The 18,450-nt window shown below is 46.8% G+C and overlaps 1 protein-coding gene across 2 annotated transcripts in view; it reads left to right on the top strand.

The window, feature by feature from the left end:
* The first annotated feature begins 7,574 nt into the window (after window positions 1–7,574).
* Window positions 7,575–18,450, top strand: part of MIB2 (MIB E3 ubiquitin protein ligase 2) — a 36,712-nt gene continuing 25,836 nt past the window's right edge. Inside the window, exons 1-3 of one of the 2 annotated variants that reach the window (XM_057407288.1) lie at window positions 7,575–7,698; window positions 8,130–8,248; window positions 18,041–18,391. In XM_057407288.1, coding sequence (XP_057263271.1) covers window positions 18,145–18,391 — 247 coding nt within the window. In that variant the 5' untranslated portion in view covers window positions 7,575–7,698; window positions 8,130–8,248; window positions 18,041–18,144. The remainder of the gene's footprint in view (window positions 7,699–8,129; window positions 8,249–18,040; window positions 18,392–18,450) is intronic. The other variant, XM_057407290.1, reaches the window with a different exon arrangement.

An 18,450-nucleotide genomic window follows, 5' to 3' on the forward strand; every position in this document is an offset into this window, starting at 1 on the left:
GAGCAGCGGACAAACCCGCTGCTGGCACCTGCTGCTGCTGGGGACACCTGCGGTAACAAATGGGGACATTAACAAGGACGTCTTCAAGGGACCTTCAGGTTCATCCAGCTCCAACCCCTGCCACGGGCAGGGACCCCTTCCACTGGAGCAGCTTGCTCCAAGCCCCTGTGTCCAACCTGGCCTTGAACACTGCCAGGGATGGGGCAGCCACAGCTCCTCTGGGCACCCTGTGCCAGCTCCTCAGCACCCTCATAGTAAAGTATTTCTTCCTAAAATCTAATCTAAGCCAGTTTAAAGCTCTTCGTTCTACTTTCCCATCCCTGGCAGTGTTCAAGGCCAGGTTGAGCAAGGCTCTCAGCAACCTGGTCTAGTGGAAGATGTCCCTGCTCATTGCAGGGGCTTGGAGCTGGATGAGCTTTACAGGTCCCTTCCCACCCAAACCATTCTATCATTTTATACTTCATGGGACAGACAAAGCTTTCCGGAGCCCTGCTCATGCTCTGAGCTCAGATCTACTACGGAAGAATCCCAGATCTGTAATGAATCTTGCCTGCACCAGCAGCCTGGCTGTCAGGTTGGCTCATCTCTTATCTGTGCTCACAGAGATACTTCCTCCGGAATTCTGCCAAGTTCTGTATTTCAAGCATCTGGGGAGCAAGCAAAAATCATAACAATTAATTCTTCAGCAGCAATTCCCCTCCAAGAATCATGCATGGCTTTATAAATGTTAATCCAATCAGCTGCACAGTACTGCTGGGAAACAGCTGAATGGCGTTCCTGTCCCCCTCGTTTTCTGATGGGAAAACTGAGGCACAGCATTCCTGTAAGGATCCAAAGTAACTCAGGTTTTTATGGTGGGGGTTTTAACCCAAGCCTTTTAAGTGGATTGGGTATGTTGTTTGAGATGTCTGCCAGAACAAGGGGGAGACTCAGCCTACTGGAAACCGGGTGATTTGGCCACCGGTCCTGGCTCCGAGTACAGCTTCCAGAAATCATTATAGATTTTCCTTAATGAATTAACTGATTATTCCAGACTCCCTGCTTTGCTCTTTCTGAAAGCCAGAATAACACTAAAGGGATGCTGCATGCAGCCTGTGTCTGCCGTGGATCCACTGCATGTAAGACAGGGATAATCTTGTTGCTGATTCCCATATCCTCAGTTTAAGAGACACTCCACCTACAGACACAAACACTGCATCGGCCTCACTGACCGACTGTTTCTTTACCTAAATGTCCTGGGGGATTGCTGGATGCTTCAGCATCTTTCCAAGCTGTTTGTCAGGAGCTGGAATGTCTTTTGTCTGCATCTCGAGGACTGAGGAGGCAGCCTGTGGGATGAGGACTCTGAGTCTGTTTTGCCTCTATTCAGGACATTCTTTTTTCCCCTCCTGCTCTCATTAATTACTTCCTCATGTGCTGGTTCCTGCCTGAGAAATACTGGGAATTTCTGTGGTTTTGACTCTGGACAAGGTTAAAATCCTGCATTAGGGTATGCCTATCTATCTGAGAGAGATTTGATTGACAAAGATTCTGCAATCTAGCACTTTTCTATGCTGTAATAAACTCAGTTATAGCTTTAGCTCCATACTTCTGCACCAGATCTAGGGCCAGATGAACAGCACAGCCCCAGCAAAGAGCCAAAGGGTTTGCTTCTTGCTCATGCTTTGCCAGGATTTCTGTTATGTGGCCTGCTAGTGAGATCCCAGGAAACAGAGCTGATCCCACTTCCCCTGCAGTCAGGGATAAACCCCTCCACTTTGGTCCTGGCCTTCCACATCAAAACAATATAAGGGGCCCACCACTAAAGTCTGTTCTGAGACCCATGGCACAAACCCCATATTCAGAGAGTTCATTTTTATTGTGCCTAATTTGTATTCAATACTTCAGTATCAATACTTCATGACCATGTCTTTAAGCTATATCTGCCTGGGACAGGTCAGAAGTTCTCTTTGCCAAGGATTTCTATGCCCCAGAAGAAAAGGGGGCATCCTGCTGATTTGGCAAGGCCTGGTTTGGGTATTTCCCTGCTATTCACTTGTGCAAGTTTCTCCTTTAACCACGCATTCTTTCTGGGAAGGGGTTGTCACATCAGCCAGCTCAGAGGGTACTTCCTTGAGCAAATCACATCCCACATCTCTAAAGGTCCACAACCCCTAGGCACAAGTATCTTAAGGAGGATACAGGGAAGTGCCCTGAGCTGAACAAACTGGCCATAGGTGGCAGCTCTCTTCAATTCCAACTCCAAATGCTTTGTGCCACAGGGGTTATCTGCCCCATGCAGCATTTTGGGATGAGAGATGTGGATTCTTCTACTACTTCTACGCTGCAGTGTTTTTCCAGGGGATGCTTTTATGCCTGCACAAGCATTCTCTTGGAATCAGTGGGGACACAGGGCTTTTTTGTTTTACTTTAAGTTTGGTTTTATGCTATCCAGATGTCCATGCTGCATTCTGAGTGTCAAGCTGGAAAGATCATTTATGAGGAACTTAATCTGGCATCCCTGCACACTGGGTGTCAGCCAGGGAGATTTCAATCTGGTTTTTAATACCCCCATAAGCCAAGAGCTTACATCGTCTCTGCTTTGCCACTGTCTCTTCGCTGTGACCATCAGCAGCCAGGATACAGATTTAGGCTGAGATTCTCCAAATTGTTGATTTAAAACGCAATAGATTTTCCCGAATCATGTCTTTGGTTTTGCAAATTTCAGTCAATGTCCCACTACTCCTGCACAGAGATAATGGGAACATAATCTAAATGGCTTTGCCAGAGAGATGCTCTATTGATTCTGAGGTCCACATCTGTTTGCAGAACAGTGACGTGAGTATCTCATCTACCACTCAGATTGGCTACCTGGGAATTCTTCTAAGGTAGTTGCCCTCAGCATCCTCCTTCCAGGTATTCCAGCTAGCGTGGAATGGATATATTTAATAGTAAGAATTCAACAGGGAGAACAACCCAGAGCTATAAAGATGGAAATCAGCTCCTGTTCTATATTAACCTGTCAAAAAGCCTCTGCATGGCCAACGATCAAGTTGACACTAAGTTAATTACAGAAAGACCTTTAAACACAAAAGACTGTTACCTGCCTCCATTTCCAGCTCCACATGCCTGACCAGCCCAGAAGTCTAAAAGTACTATTGTTCATTTGCCCCCCTGCACACATACCAGAGCCCCCATTTGTACAGAAAGCCTGCAGAAGTGCCTGGTACTCTCCTAGCTGCTGTGCCTGTGAGCACAAGCAGCCAATTTGGCACATAGGCACTCAGCTCTTGCACAAAAATGCCTGTTCCAGCCAGCACTGCCTGCAAAACCCAACCTCAAGGAGCATAAACTCTGTTTCTTACATAACACTAATCAAGAAGCCTCATAGAAAGTGACTCTCCTGGCCCTCTTTATAGGATTTAGACAAGAAAAAAAGCCCCTTTAGGGCAAAGCAATTCAAGCCTCTCTTCTCCAGATGATGACAGAATGATGGTTAGCGCACTGCCTGTTTGACTTCATTCTACAGTGCACTGTCGAACACCCCAAGGAGAATAGCACAGGACAATTATGTTGATATTTAAGCTTTTATCTCTGCAACTCTGCCAGTTACTTCCATTTTCCCTCTTTATTTGCCTGCTCTCTGGCTCCCACTGGCACAGCCTCTCTACCTCCAGTTCAGCACAAAGGTTCACTGCAGCATCTCGCATTCTCCCACCAGGCTTCATATATGGCATATGGATAGGGAAGAGAGATACCTGTAAGGCAATGGCAACCCAGCCTGGGTACCAGCTGCCCCCCATGCACAGCTGGAAGAGGAGAATGGACTCTTCTGGTAGGAAAAAGAGAGAAGTGGCAAATGTTCAGCGTTACAAGGTCTCCTTCCTCAACAGCCTTGGAAAGTCAGGCAGTCCTACAGCAAGGATGTACTGCCCCTGCTGATCAAGCTCCCTGCGGAGGACGGGGTTTCGTGCTCTGGGCTTCCATTTGCTGCAGGAGCCAGTGTTTGCAAAGATCCTTAAACTTCAACTTCCAAAAGGCCTTTGTTTGACGACTGAAAGGCTGAGGTTGCTTTGTGCCTGTTTACTGTCCCATTGCTCCCTATGGGCGGCGCTATTAGAATCCTCTACTCTATTCAGTCCCTCAGAAGTGAATGGGATGAGAGGGTAGATCCCACTCATCTCATTTTACAGATGAAACCAAGACAAGAGGTTGCTTCAGAAGCAGAAAGCAGTGCTCCTCTGGACACCTCTGGCAGCCCCCAGGCTGAATACATGCCACCAGTGTATTTATTTGCCATTTGCCTTATTGATGGCAGGCTCCATCCCGCAGATGCTTTGCCAAAGTTTGTTAGCAAGTGTTTTAAAGCTCCCCCTGAGATCTCCGATTGATGGATGAAGATCCAAGCTGTCACCAGTACTTTGTATCACACTGCAAAGAGCAAGATGGCAAGGGACTGGCAGCTGAGTGACTCAGGAGCCTGTGCAGGCACACACGAATGGCTCAGGGGAAAGACTCCACTGAACTCCAAAGTGACCAGGCTCACACCACTGTGAATCACACAAAGCTGGACTCGTGCTTTGCTATTATTTATCAGTTAAATATTTGCTTTCATGTTTATCGGATGCAGATGGTGCCCCCAGATGCAGGCTTTTTAATGTATACATCTCTTAGATAACTGTCACAGCATCTTTGCCACAACCCCTGGCTTATTTCACATCTCCTGTTGTTCAGAGCAGCTCCTGAAAGCCCAATGGCTCAAGACATGAGGGAACACTTCAGTTGTTATAATCTGAAGGATTCAAGGTTTCCTTTACCTTGGAATCATACATTTTTCTAACAAGAAATGTGGATTTAAAAACCAGGATAGTTGTTTTTCAGTGCTAAAAATTGTTGGAAAGGAAGAAAAAGGAATTCCCTCGGGTTTGGATTCTATTAGCCTGTGATTCCATTTGCTTCAGAGGAGACCTAGATATGGAACTGAACTTCCTCAAAGGTAATTCCCAAAGCTGGGTATTGGATGTAGGTCACTTTCTGCTTGTTCTGAGACTCAGCTGAGCTGGAAATACTGTTCAGTTTTCCCTAAAAAGTGGAAGCCACACGTATCCCTTCTGTTGTATCCAGGTCATAGCGTCTGAAGGCAGTGCCACAAGGTGTAACTGTAACATCAGTGCACATCTGCAGTGTGTGAGCCAGGGAAAGCTACTTCCAGGCTTTGCTTTTAGGGAGAGAATCCTCGGAAACAGTCTTTCCACACACAAATTCCTGTATTAAGCATGCAAAACAGGCACTGCAGGACAGAGTTGTTGGGGAAGGTGTCCATCTGTCCATCACCTAAAGACACGTTTTGGACAACCTGCTTCTCCTAGCATCCAACCTCAGTTTTCATCGCTGTATTTTGACCCATTACTTCTTGGTGTACCCCCTAAGCACACAAACCAGGTTCTTTCTTTCTGCTCAGTATCAGCCTTGTGCATGAGGGCACTTCTCTAGGACTCTCAAGTCCTCCCTTCTCTAAGATGCAGCACTTCCTACATCTGCCTTGCAGTTGTAAGCCTCAAAAGGAAAACTCCTTACATCTCGCAGGCTGCCTTTGGGTTATACATCCCTGCATGGCTCATCCCTTGTCACAAAGGTTTTCCCACAAGAAAAGATTCATTGGAGCTCACACTTATTTACACACCGGAGAAGTCTGCCGTTTGCAGTGCCTTTGGTCTTCAGTACAACCAAAATACCACCTCCCCAAAGCGGTTCCATTCAAACACAGGCAAAATCCCATCAGAATAATCACAGTGAAGTTTTTACGTTGGCCATGGACTCAGCTGCTGATGCTGTATGACTTGGTCTGGGCACGCAAGTTCACGTTTACAAGCACTGGCAAAAGTAAGGCCTAAGTTATCTTGGTATTTATTGAGTGAGCACAACAGAAGCTACTTTAAATGTGAATGGCTCTTTTCAGACAGTCATGTTGGCTGGACTCCCCTGGCTCCAATGTATTTCTATGTTTATGCCAACATATAAATCTGCCTGGCAAAAAGCAAGCAGAGGGGGAAGCATCAGTGCCTGCTTCGATCCGCTTACCACGTTCCCAAACACTTCACAGTGCTCATTCTCCACCTTCTGGCCAAAGGGTAAAACGCACTGCAGGTCTGGTCAGGACCAGGGCGCATTCAGTTCACTCATTTCACATCCATGTTTTCCCAGTCCCTCTGATGCGTGTGTGTGAGTGGTTTGGCCAACATCGCTTTTGTGCAACACAGAGGACAAGGGGCATGGAGTCGTTCAATTTGGCTTTTATCAAGTGACAACGACAAACGTGGTTTTGGACACATCCTCTGTACCCTGTACGGATAAAAGTTATGGGGAGTGCAAGCAGAATTTTGCTCTCTTCAGCCTTCATAAGCCCTTGGCAACTCTGCTGCTTGGTGTCTTTGTTTCCTCCTCTAGGGCTCTGGAGAGTATTCCCGAAGGGACAGTGGGAACAGGGATGGCATGGGAGGTTTGTATGACCTTGCTGCCTTGTGAGCGCAGGGTCTTACGCTGGCAAGTCCTGTGCTGTTGCCTTAGCACTCTGAGGCTGCCGGGGCTTGCCATAAACACATTACTCAATTTCGCTGCTGTGAACGCTGTTCTTCGCTATCAACACAGGCCACTTTTAAGCCTTGCTCTGCCTCGCCAGTCTACATTAGCAAAGACTCCATGTAAACCAAAATTCCAGTCCTTCAGCTTCAACAGGGCCACGCTTGATGTGCCACGGAGCAACAGAATGGACCAGGCAAGGGTAATAAGCGTGGTTTAGGTGTCTCTGACCTCAGCAAAGGTAAAGTCAGCAGAGTGTGTCCTTCCAGACACAGCAGAGCCACATGAACAGTGATACAAACTCCTAACCTGCCTCTGCCTCGCTGGGGAGAAACTCATTATAAAAGCAGTATTGCCTTATGCTGTTAGATTTGCACACCAATAATCCCATGCAGGCAATACCCGAGCTATGACCTTACCCTGCAGAGGCTTTCAAAGCCCTCCTGTCTACCTGCTGAGCAAAGACACACGGCACCTTGCAGGGAGTTACAGTGCATTCCTGAAACTCCCTACATTATCCTAAGATCACCTCAAAAATAGAACACTCGAGTGTTTAAAAAGGAGTGCATTCATTCCAGCAGCTTTCAACGGCACAGAAGAAATAGGAATCAACCATGGAATGGTTTGGGTTGGAAGGGACCTTAAAGCTCCTCCAGCTCCAACCCCTGCCACAGGCAGGGACCCCTTCCACTGGAGCAGCTTGCTCCAAGCCCCTGTGTCCAACCTGGCCTTGAGCACTGCCAGGGATGGGGCAGCCACAGCTTCTCTGGGCACCCTGTGCCAGCGCCTCAGCACCCTCACGCTGAGCACCGCTCCCAAACGTTCATCCCCCTCGGCACCACGAGTGCGGCAGCCGCGGCAGGGACCCCGCGCACAGCCCGACCGGGGCCGGGGCACGGCAGGGCCGGGGCCGCGCCGCTGGGGCCTCCCGGGAGTTGTAGTCGGCGGCGCCCCGCGGGCGGGGAGCGGGGCAGGCCCAGGACTACGTCTCCCAGCGTGCCCCGCCGCTGTCACCGGGCTGCGGGAGGCCTGGGCGGGGCGCGCGCGGGCGGCCCCGGGGGAGCGGGGTCGAGCGGAGCCGCTGCACCACCCGCGGGCGCCGGGCGGCCGCGGCCCGGCTCCTCGGCCGCTTCCCCGGGGGTAAGCGGGGGCGCCTCGGGCGTGAGTGGGGCCGGGCTGGGGCAGGGCAGCGGCAGCGCGGGCCGGGCCGCCTCAGCGGGCGCGGGGCCGCCTCAGGGCCCGGGCGGCAGCGGAGGGTCTGTCGGCCCCTTTGGTGGGGCTCTGGGCGTCGCGGTTTCGCCGGGCCCGGGGTGTTCGATACCCCCGGGGCCGTGGGGGGAAGGAGAAGGGCGGCCCCGACGCTGCTGCTGCTGCTGCTGCTGCTGCTGCTGCTGCTGCCGGCGGCGGTGGGGAAGCGCCTGCGGCCGGGCCGGAGCAGCCGCGGCTGTGGGGTCTGGTGCCGGGTTCGTGTCTTCGTCCGGCGGAGGGCTTGAGGAGGGAAGGAGCCGGTGGCCGTGGGCTGCAGCCGCGGTGCTCACCTGGGCCGCTGCTTGTGTTTCCTTTCTCCCTAGGCCACTGTAGCGGGTCTGTGCTGAGGATGAATGAGGGGAGGAAGCAAACAGAGCCCTTGGCTAAGGACAGTGGCTTTGTGAAGGGTTGTCCGAAATTCGTTCTCCTTCATATCTGTCAGGTAAGTGCCTGGCTTTTATCCTTTTCCTCCCTTGGGCTAAGCTGTAAGTCTGCTGGAAGTGGCCGGTTTTCTCGGTGCCATGGTTGAGGCTGTAATAGGGTGAGTCTGCTTGGTCCTGCTCCAGTTTTGTTCTTTTCTTCTGGATGGCGAGTGCTGGGTGCCCAGGAGGGTGTAAACACGGATTCTGTCTTCCTGTTCTGGAACAGGTACTGCAGGTCAGTCCTTGCGTTCTAAGGTGAGAGCTGAGTGCTGAAACATTGGCAGTGATTCCTGCCAGGCATTTTGTATCACTGGAGCGTGTGCTCAGGTCCAGTGGGAACTGAAGCACATGCAGCTTTCTCTCTCCTGTGTTTCTGTGCAAGAGCAATCTTTGTGAACTGAGAATCAGTCAAACAAGGGGCAGACTTAAACCTAGAGCGGGTGGTACAGCCACACTGGAAGCAGTGTGCACGCTTGTTCTGATTTCCCTTCAGACACTCAACTCCAGAGGTTACTTCCTCAACATAGCAAATCCTAATTTCTGACGCAGTTCGAAGCAAGGGAGCTCTGGCTCACCTTCATGGAGGTCACTTGGGCTTGGCTTTGCTACTCAACCCTCTCTTTTTTTGGCTAAGCGCCTCATTACATCCTCTGCACTTCTCTGTTGCTATAGGAAGAGTTTATTTGGCTCAAATGGGATACAGTTTGTATTTATCATCTGTTTGCCATGTCCTTGGTTTCTTAAACCTGCTTCCTATGAAGAACAACGCAGTTGTGCATCCTTCGGTCTTTCCTCCATACTTGATTACCTGTTGAATTTTTCATCTATGGTTTCAGGATGAAGACAAGTGAATTCTCAAGGGATGCAGTTACCATAAATTACCCACACTGTTACAATTGGAATGATGTTGTGTGTCATGTTGATAATAGAAATCAGAAAAAGAAAGCTTCAGTAGCCTTGGCAGAGCTGGGGAAGCTCTTGCCCAGAGCAGAAAGCAAAGCTGAAAATGAGTTATAGGTGTCTAGGTTTGTGTCTGGAGAAGCTAACTTACATTTGGTGCATGATGGTTCCCTTCAAGAAGTTCCTCCTTAACTCAGCCGACTAACAAGACAGTAGATTGGGTGTCAGGTAACTCATGTACTCCCAGCTCTACCACTGATGTATCTTGAGTACCTTATGCCTGTTTTCCATATTATTCCTGTCTGTTCCTGTGGTGGAAGGACATGTTTTCTTGAATCATTCCTCTCTTTTTAGGCTTCAGAAGGGTAAAGATGTTTCCCATCCCTTTCTCTTTGTACAGCATACCTCTGTGAGCCACTGACATGAGAAGAACCTTCATACCTGTATGATATTTGGTTAATTCTCTGCTTATTATGGTAGTGCTTGTAGCTTCGTGTGTTTTAATATTTATTTTGGGTGCATGTTTAAAGCTTTGTGACTATCCTGTGCTCAATTAGTGTATAAAGAACCTGTTATTTTCCTGCTTTGGTTGGCAGTGGCAGCTGATCCACTGCTGGGATTGTTTGGGAGAATTGGGAGGCCATGCATAGCCTCTTACCACTAACACTTCGACAAATGTCTTGGAAATTGCAAGAACTGTGGAGATACTGCAAGTGTGGAGGTGGAAACTGTCTCCTTCCATTTTTACTTGGAAAGGAGTATATTCATGGCTACTTTGATCAACAAGTGTGTGGCTACATGACCACCATGGGCTATTCAGAGCTCATCATCTCTTGCCTCGTCTTTGTATAGCATTAGTATTGGCTGCTCACGCATCTGCTTGGTTTCATATGGTTTCTCTGAAGTTGAAGGCTCTCTCCAACTTGGTAATTAAGCTCTCCTAGGTCATGTTGCCCCTGCCTGCCTGTTCCCATCAAATCAGTTCTCCTCGCTCATCATCTCTGATGCAGAACTGCTCCTGGGCTCTGGCAGAATTCAGGGTCACACTGAATGTGACCATAGCACTTGCAACTGTGCTGATCATGCCCTTTCATTTGGGGTTACTGTTTTCCAGGGATCCAGGAATAGAATGCAAAGTCCTGGGAGCAGACTATTTGAATCCCAATTGTTTTTCAAGGATTCTGATTCATGGCTTATCAAGGGCACTTATGGAGGGGCCAGGGTGTTGCAATATAGTGTGCTCAGAGGGAGACAAAGGCAAGGACGCATGCTGGATCATGGGTTGATACCTTCTACTTGCTATCCAGAGCTGAAAGATAACATCTGTGCTTCTAGAATGTACAGACTCCTAAGTGAATTGGTGTGCATGCTGACCCTCAAACCTTCGTTAAGTACCAGGGAGGAAAACAACAGCAGAGCTCCATTCTGCTCCTATATAGCTGATGTCTCTCTAGCCAAAGGCATGTCAGGTTAGATTAGACTTAAACCTTTTGATCTGCTTTCAGAGCACAGAAAGGGTAAGTTCCATGCTGGAAACTGACAGGAGTGTGGTGTTGACCATTCTGAAAGCCTGAAGGGGAATCTGAAAGTTGGTAGGATGACCTATCAAGGAGATTCAGCAGGTTTTATGCTCTAGCTTGCTTTATGCCAGAGTCTGAAGTAGCTACTTTTCATTTTGAAAAGTTGAAGGAAGTTGTGTTCCTAACTCAGATGATTTATAATCCTGTTGTGTGAGTTCCTATGAACAGCCTATCACAGAACCACCGTACTGTTTTCCCCAACCACATGCCTACCAACAGGACATTAGTGTTAATTCCTCTTGATTTTTTTTCACTCCTGCAGTGATGTTAGTCTTCTGATTTGGAATGACTTGCAGGGAAACTTACTGCCTTTCTAGACAGACAAGGCAATTGTGTAACTAGATTGGAGGATTTTAAACTTTTAACTGATTTATCCCAGATTTTTGTGGTAAATAGGATTTGAAAGCTGGTGTGAGGGATGTGGACCTGAGCTTTACTTAGGGTTCAATACCACCAGCTCTGGTCTGGCCTCAGAGGTATATTAGAGCATTGTCTAAGAGCACAATTTAACACAGCGTTAGCAAGTTTCTGTTTGCTTTCCTTATGCCACAGGGGTATTCCATGAAGGGTATGAGAAAGTGAAAATACCATTTTTTCCATGTAAAGTGAAAAAGACCTTAATTCAGTCTTAACAAATAATCATTTGGGTTTGGTTTTTTTAAACCATCACCTGGTGGGTTTGGGGCAGGGGGTGTGTGTGTGTGTGTTTACTGTAGTGCAATGTAAATTTAACTCTGAAATCTCTGTTGAGGAAAAAGTGGATTCTCATCAGTCCCAGCTGCTGAGCTTTTCAAGGCTTGAGGCAGCAATCTGCAAGCTGTCAGGTCCAATTAAAGCAAATGGCTGGAGCTGTTTTTCTCCCTCCTGGAGAGAGCACAGTTCATCAAGAGCCAGAAGGAAATATCATTGGGATCATGAGCAATTATCTTGTGGGATGTAATGAGAAAGATCCACCACATGCCCAGTGTGAACTTTCACTTATAATTACTCTTAATTCTGCAGTGGGCACATGAGTGCTGATCTAGCCAATCTAAAGCCTGGAGCTCTTGTATTCAGTAGAAGGTGGTACAAGGAACTTGTTCTTTTGTAGGGCTTGACTGATGTTGACTTGTAAATCTGAATTTTCAGTATCCCTGACCTGACAGAAATTATCCCACCTTTCCGTGTGTTGTTAACTCTGGTGGGCAGCTAAGTATCACACAGCTGCTTGTTCACTTCCACCCCATGGCATAGGGAGAACTGGAAGGGTCAAATTGAGCACTGTTCAGCAATAGCTAAAACATGAGTGTGTTATCAACAGTCAACACTGCTTTGGTCACAGATCCAAACCAGAGCACTGTACAAGCTACTATGAAGAAAATTAACACTGTCCCAGTGAAACCCAGCATGCTGTAGTATACCAGAGCCTTTGTCGTTGGAAGCCTGTGACAGCTCTTTGTTTTTGGCTTACTGGTGGTGTTTTCCAAAGGTTGTGTTTGCATTTGTATGGTTTAAAGCAAATATTGACCTACTCTGCAATCCAGTTTATTTCATGGGTTTATTAGTCCATTAGTTAGCATGGAGCTGATTCATTAAAAATACTGTGCTGCATCTTTGCTCCTGGTAGATCATGTGGTTGATACTGTCACTTTCTATTTAACTTATTTTGTTACTCACTGCTGACAAAAATCCCTTTTTGGTCTATAGAACTTGGTGACAAAACCAGTTTGGATTGAGGCTATGCAGATGAGCTCTTGGTTTTTGGAACAGGTTTTCTCTTCTGTGTCTGTTGTCATCACAGGTGGTTGTAGTTTGAGTAAGGTGAGAATTGAAGGTTCAAGGCCAGCTCAGCTCTGGTTAGATAGCTTTAGAAGACTACAAGCTTTTTGTATGCCTTCGTACCCAACTGGAGGAAGTTTTGTGATTAGTATTTTTCATGAGACTTCAGCCATATTGAAGATGTGGGGTTTTCTGGATCCAATCTGTGATCAAAATAAAGGAGAGGTGTCTTCTAGCTGAGATTTCAGTTGTGGTGCCCCTGGATCTAGAGGTAGGCAGTACTTTCTGTGTGTTTAACCTCAGAAGTAGAGAGGACTTCACAGTGTTAGCGTATAACCACAAAGCATACTCATCTCCAGTGTTTGTACTTAAACTGAAGACATTTAAATCTTGTAACAAGGAAGATAGAAGATAAACCTGCAGAGTTTTTTAAACACCATCTCAACCTTTGGAAGCATTATGGGATGCTGACCTTCTTAGGCTATGGAGCCATTTTTTTCCTAGTGCATCTTCCTTGCAGTCCAGATGATTACTTGCACATTATGAACCCAAAAATGTTAAGGTGTGTAAATTCTCTCTAACTTCTTCCATCTTTAGGGTCTATTCTGAGGTTGTCTGCCGTTTTTTAGGGAACCAGAATGGTGGGGTCAAGCTTCTCAGAAGGGTTTGCACAGATCTAATGGTATTGAATATTAATACATTTGCTGGAGGTTCTGAGGCCTTCAGCCTTTAACAAGGTGAAAGAATAAATACTAAACCAGCATGATAGCCCCTGAGAGTCTGCAACTTGAAAGGCACAGCCTTCCCCTCTCACCATAACAACTCAGTGCTAGAATACAATCGGTGTGAGCTGAATGTAAAATTCAGTTCAGGCAAAACAGATCAATGGGCTGGCATTTGTAAAGGACAAGTGTTGATTGTAGAGGTAAAACGCACTCAATGGCACCTAGTGCCTGGCTAGTTATTTTTAGCACTTGCTCACTCTCTGTCCCAGTATTTCAGGATGTGTGCCGGCTCTTAACACAGCAAAGCTGAGATGACAAGATATTAATCCCTGAGCAAAGGCATATTAATCACCTGCTTTATTCTGTTTATATAATACAGTTAAATATACTCTGAGAGCAGGTGAGGTTTGGGGCATGGAAATGATTTAACCCCATGCAGGCTTGTTCTTGATTGATTGGTTTTAACAGTGGCAGCTGCCCCACTGCTATTTTTCTTGCTGCTGGGAGTGATTTGTCAGCAGAATGGCTTCATTTATCTGCTATCAATATTTAAGCCCCAGAAACATCATCTGCTCTTTCCTGCTCTGTGCCAGCGATGCCATCTCATAAAATTTAGACTAAGCAGAAATCCTGACAGCACAAGAAAAAGTGAAGCAAAGGATCATTGAGACCTTGTGGCTTTGCAGTGGAATGTTAAACTCTTGAGTCAGCCCTGCAAATCCTTCCGTGGGCTGAGAGGAGCAAGGATTTCATGGGTTTAGTCTAATTTCTAGTGGTTAAGTTTGTCACAGAGTAGCTAAGATAGTGTCAGTCCTGTACCCTAGAGGATCTGCTAGTGCTGGGAATGAGGAGTTTGTAGTTCAGCACTGTGGCTTTGCAGTGGGGCTGGGCTCTTAAGCCTTTCTTGTTTTAGCCATGAAAGATTGAGCTTGGAAACTGCCTTCTCCAGGCTGGAGAGTGGGACCTTTGCAGACTTTCAGTCCCAGTGGCTGATCTGACTTGTGCTGCTCTTTTTATGAGCAAGGGCTGTGGAATGAGATCTGGAGAGCAATGAACAACTAGATGGACCTGACTCTGTGTTTTTCCACATCAAGAAGCGGGGCTTGTACTAGTGCTGTGTTATGAGGTAATACGAAAGCTCCGTGTTTGTGAATTAATAATTTACTGAAACAACTGCTCTGAGAGCAAAAAACTCCTTTATCATGTGTTAATTTTTTCTCATTTAGTAGGGGTTTCTGTATAGGTAATAGAAGGCACTATTACCACGGAGCTCCTTAAGAGGCCTGCTATGAAGGCAAGGGTTTTGAGTGGTGGGGGAGCTAGTTTAAAGTAAGAGACTGAGTTGAGGAGTAGACAAACTTGGTTCAGAAGAAATGGGAGCGAATTAGAATATGAACTTCCACTGGAGGACTTTTGGGCTGTGTAGAAAGGCAAAAGGAGAGAGATTTGCAAGTGGTAGAGCTTGGCATTGAACTGATGTGAACTGGAGTTGGTAAAATGCCAGGGCATAGGCAAAAGTCTCCAGATGGGGCCTCTACCAGGAGCTGGAGGTTGAGTACATCAAGTTCAGGTGTGATGGCAGCCAGGGCCTCCTCTGGGATTGCAGTTCCAGAAGGCAGCAATAAAAGGTGAAGATAACTCCTGGCCTCACCTGGGAGCCAGGAGGGTACAAAAGCTACAAAGTGGTCTTTGTGTGGTGGTAAGTCAAAAAAGTTTATTTACTGTGTGCTTTGCTGGGTTTTTTGGCCTGTTTTCACTTAACAGTGACTGTATTTGTGGGAATTGGGTGTCTCCTTGTGAGAAATGACACTGCCTCCTGTTAGTAAGAGTACTTGTGTGTCTGCTGCTGTGCTGTCCTGGGAGCTTACTGTTTGCTGAGAAGAAAGAAAGGTGAAGGGTAAGGCTGGGTATGTACCAGGGCTGCATCCAGAGGGTTGAATTGTATCAGTTTTAGGGGTTTGTAGCCTCTCTGAGCTTTGTATTCCTTGGAAAACCACCTAAGAGTAAAAGGATGAAAGAAAGAAGTAATCCCTGGCAGTGTTCAAGGCCAGGCTGGATGGGGCTTGGAGCAACCTGCTCCAGTGGAAGGTTAGCAACCCCATGGCAGGGGGTTGGAACTGGGTGAGCTTTAAGGTCCCTTCCAACCCAAACCGTTCTGTGTTTCTGTAAGTAGACAATGTGAGCTCTTTGGTAGTTGTTGGATGTTGCAGAGCTCATTTTCAGAGACAGAAAAACAGCATTGCTTGAAAAAAAAAAAAATCATCACCTGCATCTTCCTCTGTTTATTGAACTGTTCAAATAATGTGATAACTAAATGACATGCACTGATTTTGTCACTGCTTGCACCACTGGTTGGTTCTGTTTACTGTGTATCCAGTGCAGCAGCAACCTTTGGCTCTTGCCAGCCAGATGCCTGGCTGTCTCTAGAGCACCTTCTACCAGCAGCAGTTTGAATGTTGGCAGAAAATGGCAGTAATTATTGCAATTAACGGGTGAACTGAAGGTACTAAAGTATGTTCCCTTTGTTCCAGTTAAATATTACTGGGATTTCCCAAGAATGGGCTCCTAGGTTACACTTGGGCTGTTCTTTCCTTTGTCACGGTCGATGGGGTCAAAATGTTAGGTCAGGATTCAGAAATATGCTGGTGTCATAATGGTTTATTTGTTCCTAGTTACTTTAAAATCCCATGGGAAACTGACATTTTCTCTGTGAATCATTTCTGGCAAGTCTACCTCTCTTCTCCAGGAGAGTTTTCTGTGACCCAGAAAACATTGAGGGAGGAGTGTTTGCTTCAATGAGTGAAACATTCCCACTTAGGAAGTAAATAACGCTGATCTCTGGCAAGGTTCAGCCTGCATGAGCATTGTAATTCATCCTGTAAGGATGTTGAATGGTTCTTTGCTCTTGTTACGCGTCGCTCCTGCGTATTAGGTGGAAATGCAGGCTGCATTTGGTGCCTTCTTGGGTGGAAAATGTACCTTTGTATTGCTGGACGTTTGCATTTGCTTTCTCTGCGGTGGCTTTGTCTTGACTGGTTGATAGCAGCATTTTAAAAAGCAGTTCTGCCTCTCAGTTAAAGCAATAAATTGCCCATTTTATTAGTCTCTGATCTGAAGGAAGAGGGGATGGTACAACTCCTTAGGCTCTGCAGTGCCTTCGAAGAAGGATATTCTTTCTTTTTACTTTCATCAAGACAGCAAACACTGGTGCACCTTAAACTTGGCAATTTTACATCCACCTCCACAAAGGAAGCCTAAATTAAAGCGTTGCCTGAGGCATTTTTAGTGATGATGAGAATGAAGCTGACATGAAATTCACACGGACATTTGGGTTTGGTGTTGCTCTCATATGGCTGGTGTTTGGATGTCGCAGTGATGAGTAGCAGGAAAAGTCTGAAGCTAGAGATGCTAAAGCTGGACAGAAATCAGGCTCTCTCTGCATGCTGGAAACTTGATTTTGCATCCAGTTACTCCTCCATACATTTAAAAGAGAATGTTTGGCTGGAGAAAGATCCTTATTTTTAGGCCTCGGTGGGTTCAGTTGCTTTATTGGTAGGTGGTGGTGCTAAAAACACATCACATGGCACAGAGCTGCTGCTGTTGCTGGGTCTGAGTACACATCCTATTAGCTTGTCACCTAAACCAGGTTGGTCAGCCTGGTTTGAACCTGCTCTGGGGCAGGGCAGTTGGGGAAGTTTGCTATACCTTGGGAATCGTTACTGTTTGAGCTTTGGCATTCTGTTGAGTCTTTCTTTCAAATGTGCAGAAAATTCTTCATGTTATGGGTGCCCAAAAATAAAGGGGTGCTGCAGTATATTTTTCCAGAAGTCAAACCAGCAGCTTGGTCCTACATACTGAAAGCCACACTGTGTCTGGTTCTGGTAAAAGAGGTAAACCAGGCTTTGAAACTCTGATTTAATTCAAAGTTGTGGACATGCTGCATGCATGTGGTATTCATTTATCACTTCATTTATCACTTGTCATGGCAACAGCTGTAAAGGCTACTCCAAGCTTTTAATGATCCCAGCACAAAATCTGCAATGCTTATTGCAGGTAAGCGATTCCACTTCCCTGTTCCTGCCATTGATAAATAGGAGCAAAAATTGACGTTTCTCTGACATTGGCACTTTAAAACTGCTGTTACTTTTGGAGAACAAACATTTTTTTTTTATATGCACCTTTAAAACTTCTTGTATCCCAAAATCAAACCCAGAACTAACTTTCTGGGCAAGTGAAATTCAACACTGCAGTGTCATGTGGTGCGATGCATATAAAGAGTCTTCCTGAAAAGTAGACTGGTATTGACTTCATTGCTAAAATCACGCTGCTGGTGTTTTCCTGGTCATTTCTTTCAACTCTTATGTACTGTGCTCCTTTGTTTCTGTTGCCATTGTGTCCCTAGGAGCTGTTGCACACAATCACAGAACTGGTTTGGGTTGGAAGGGACCTTAAAGCTCATCCAGTTCCAACTCCCTGCCATGGGCAGGGACACCTTCCACTGGTCCAGCCTGGCCTTGAGCACTGCCAGGGATGGGGCAGCCTCAGCTTCTCTGGGCACATGTTCCTGAGTTTGAAACCAAGGGCTGGTACTGGAGTTCTGTAAAGATTTCTTGCCCAGTTCTCTTTTTTCATGCCCAGTGCTCTGAAATAAGTCTCCTGGCTGTTACACAGATGTTTCTGTGCCTTGGAAGTCTGCTGGTTTGTGTATCTGCAAAAGCTGTGAGGATCCCTGTTTTGATAAAGTACAGATTTATCTGCTCAGCAGGTCAGGCCTCTTCTGTAGGCGTGTCATTGTGGGGAAAATGTGATGTGTTGAGCGGCATCACTTAGTTCTATGTTACCTTATTAGGTGTGCTGACCATGCTGCTGGCGATGCTGACTGTGTTGCTGATGATACTGCCTGTCTCCAGGACCCTCTACGTGGAAGAACTGTAGGGCTCTCTGTGCAGATCGATGGACGTGGACCCCTATGCCAGCATGCAGGTTGGGATGCGGGTAGTTCGTGGAGTGGACTGGAAGTGGGGCAACCAGGACAACGGAGAAGGGAATGTTGGGACTGTGGTTGAGATTGGTCGGACAGGCAGCCCAACCACTCCAGACAAGACTGTGGTTGTGCAGTGGGATCAAGGCAACAGAACCAACTATCGGACTGGATTCCAAGGGGCTTACGACCTTCTTCTGTATGATAATGCTCAAATAGGTAAGTATAGCACAGACAAGAAGCACAAAACTAGTGCTGTAAACCCGTCTCCTCTAGCA

The sequence above is a fragment of the Pezoporus wallicus genome, unplaced genomic scaffold, assembly GCF_028554395.1.
Source record: "Pezoporus wallicus isolate ANWC-B61680 ecotype Strahan unplaced genomic scaffold, APGP_CSIRO_Pwel_v1 contig_14689, whole genome shotgun sequence".
NCBI lineage: Eukaryota > Metazoa > Chordata > Aves > Psittaciformes > Psittacidae > Pezoporus > Pezoporus wallicus.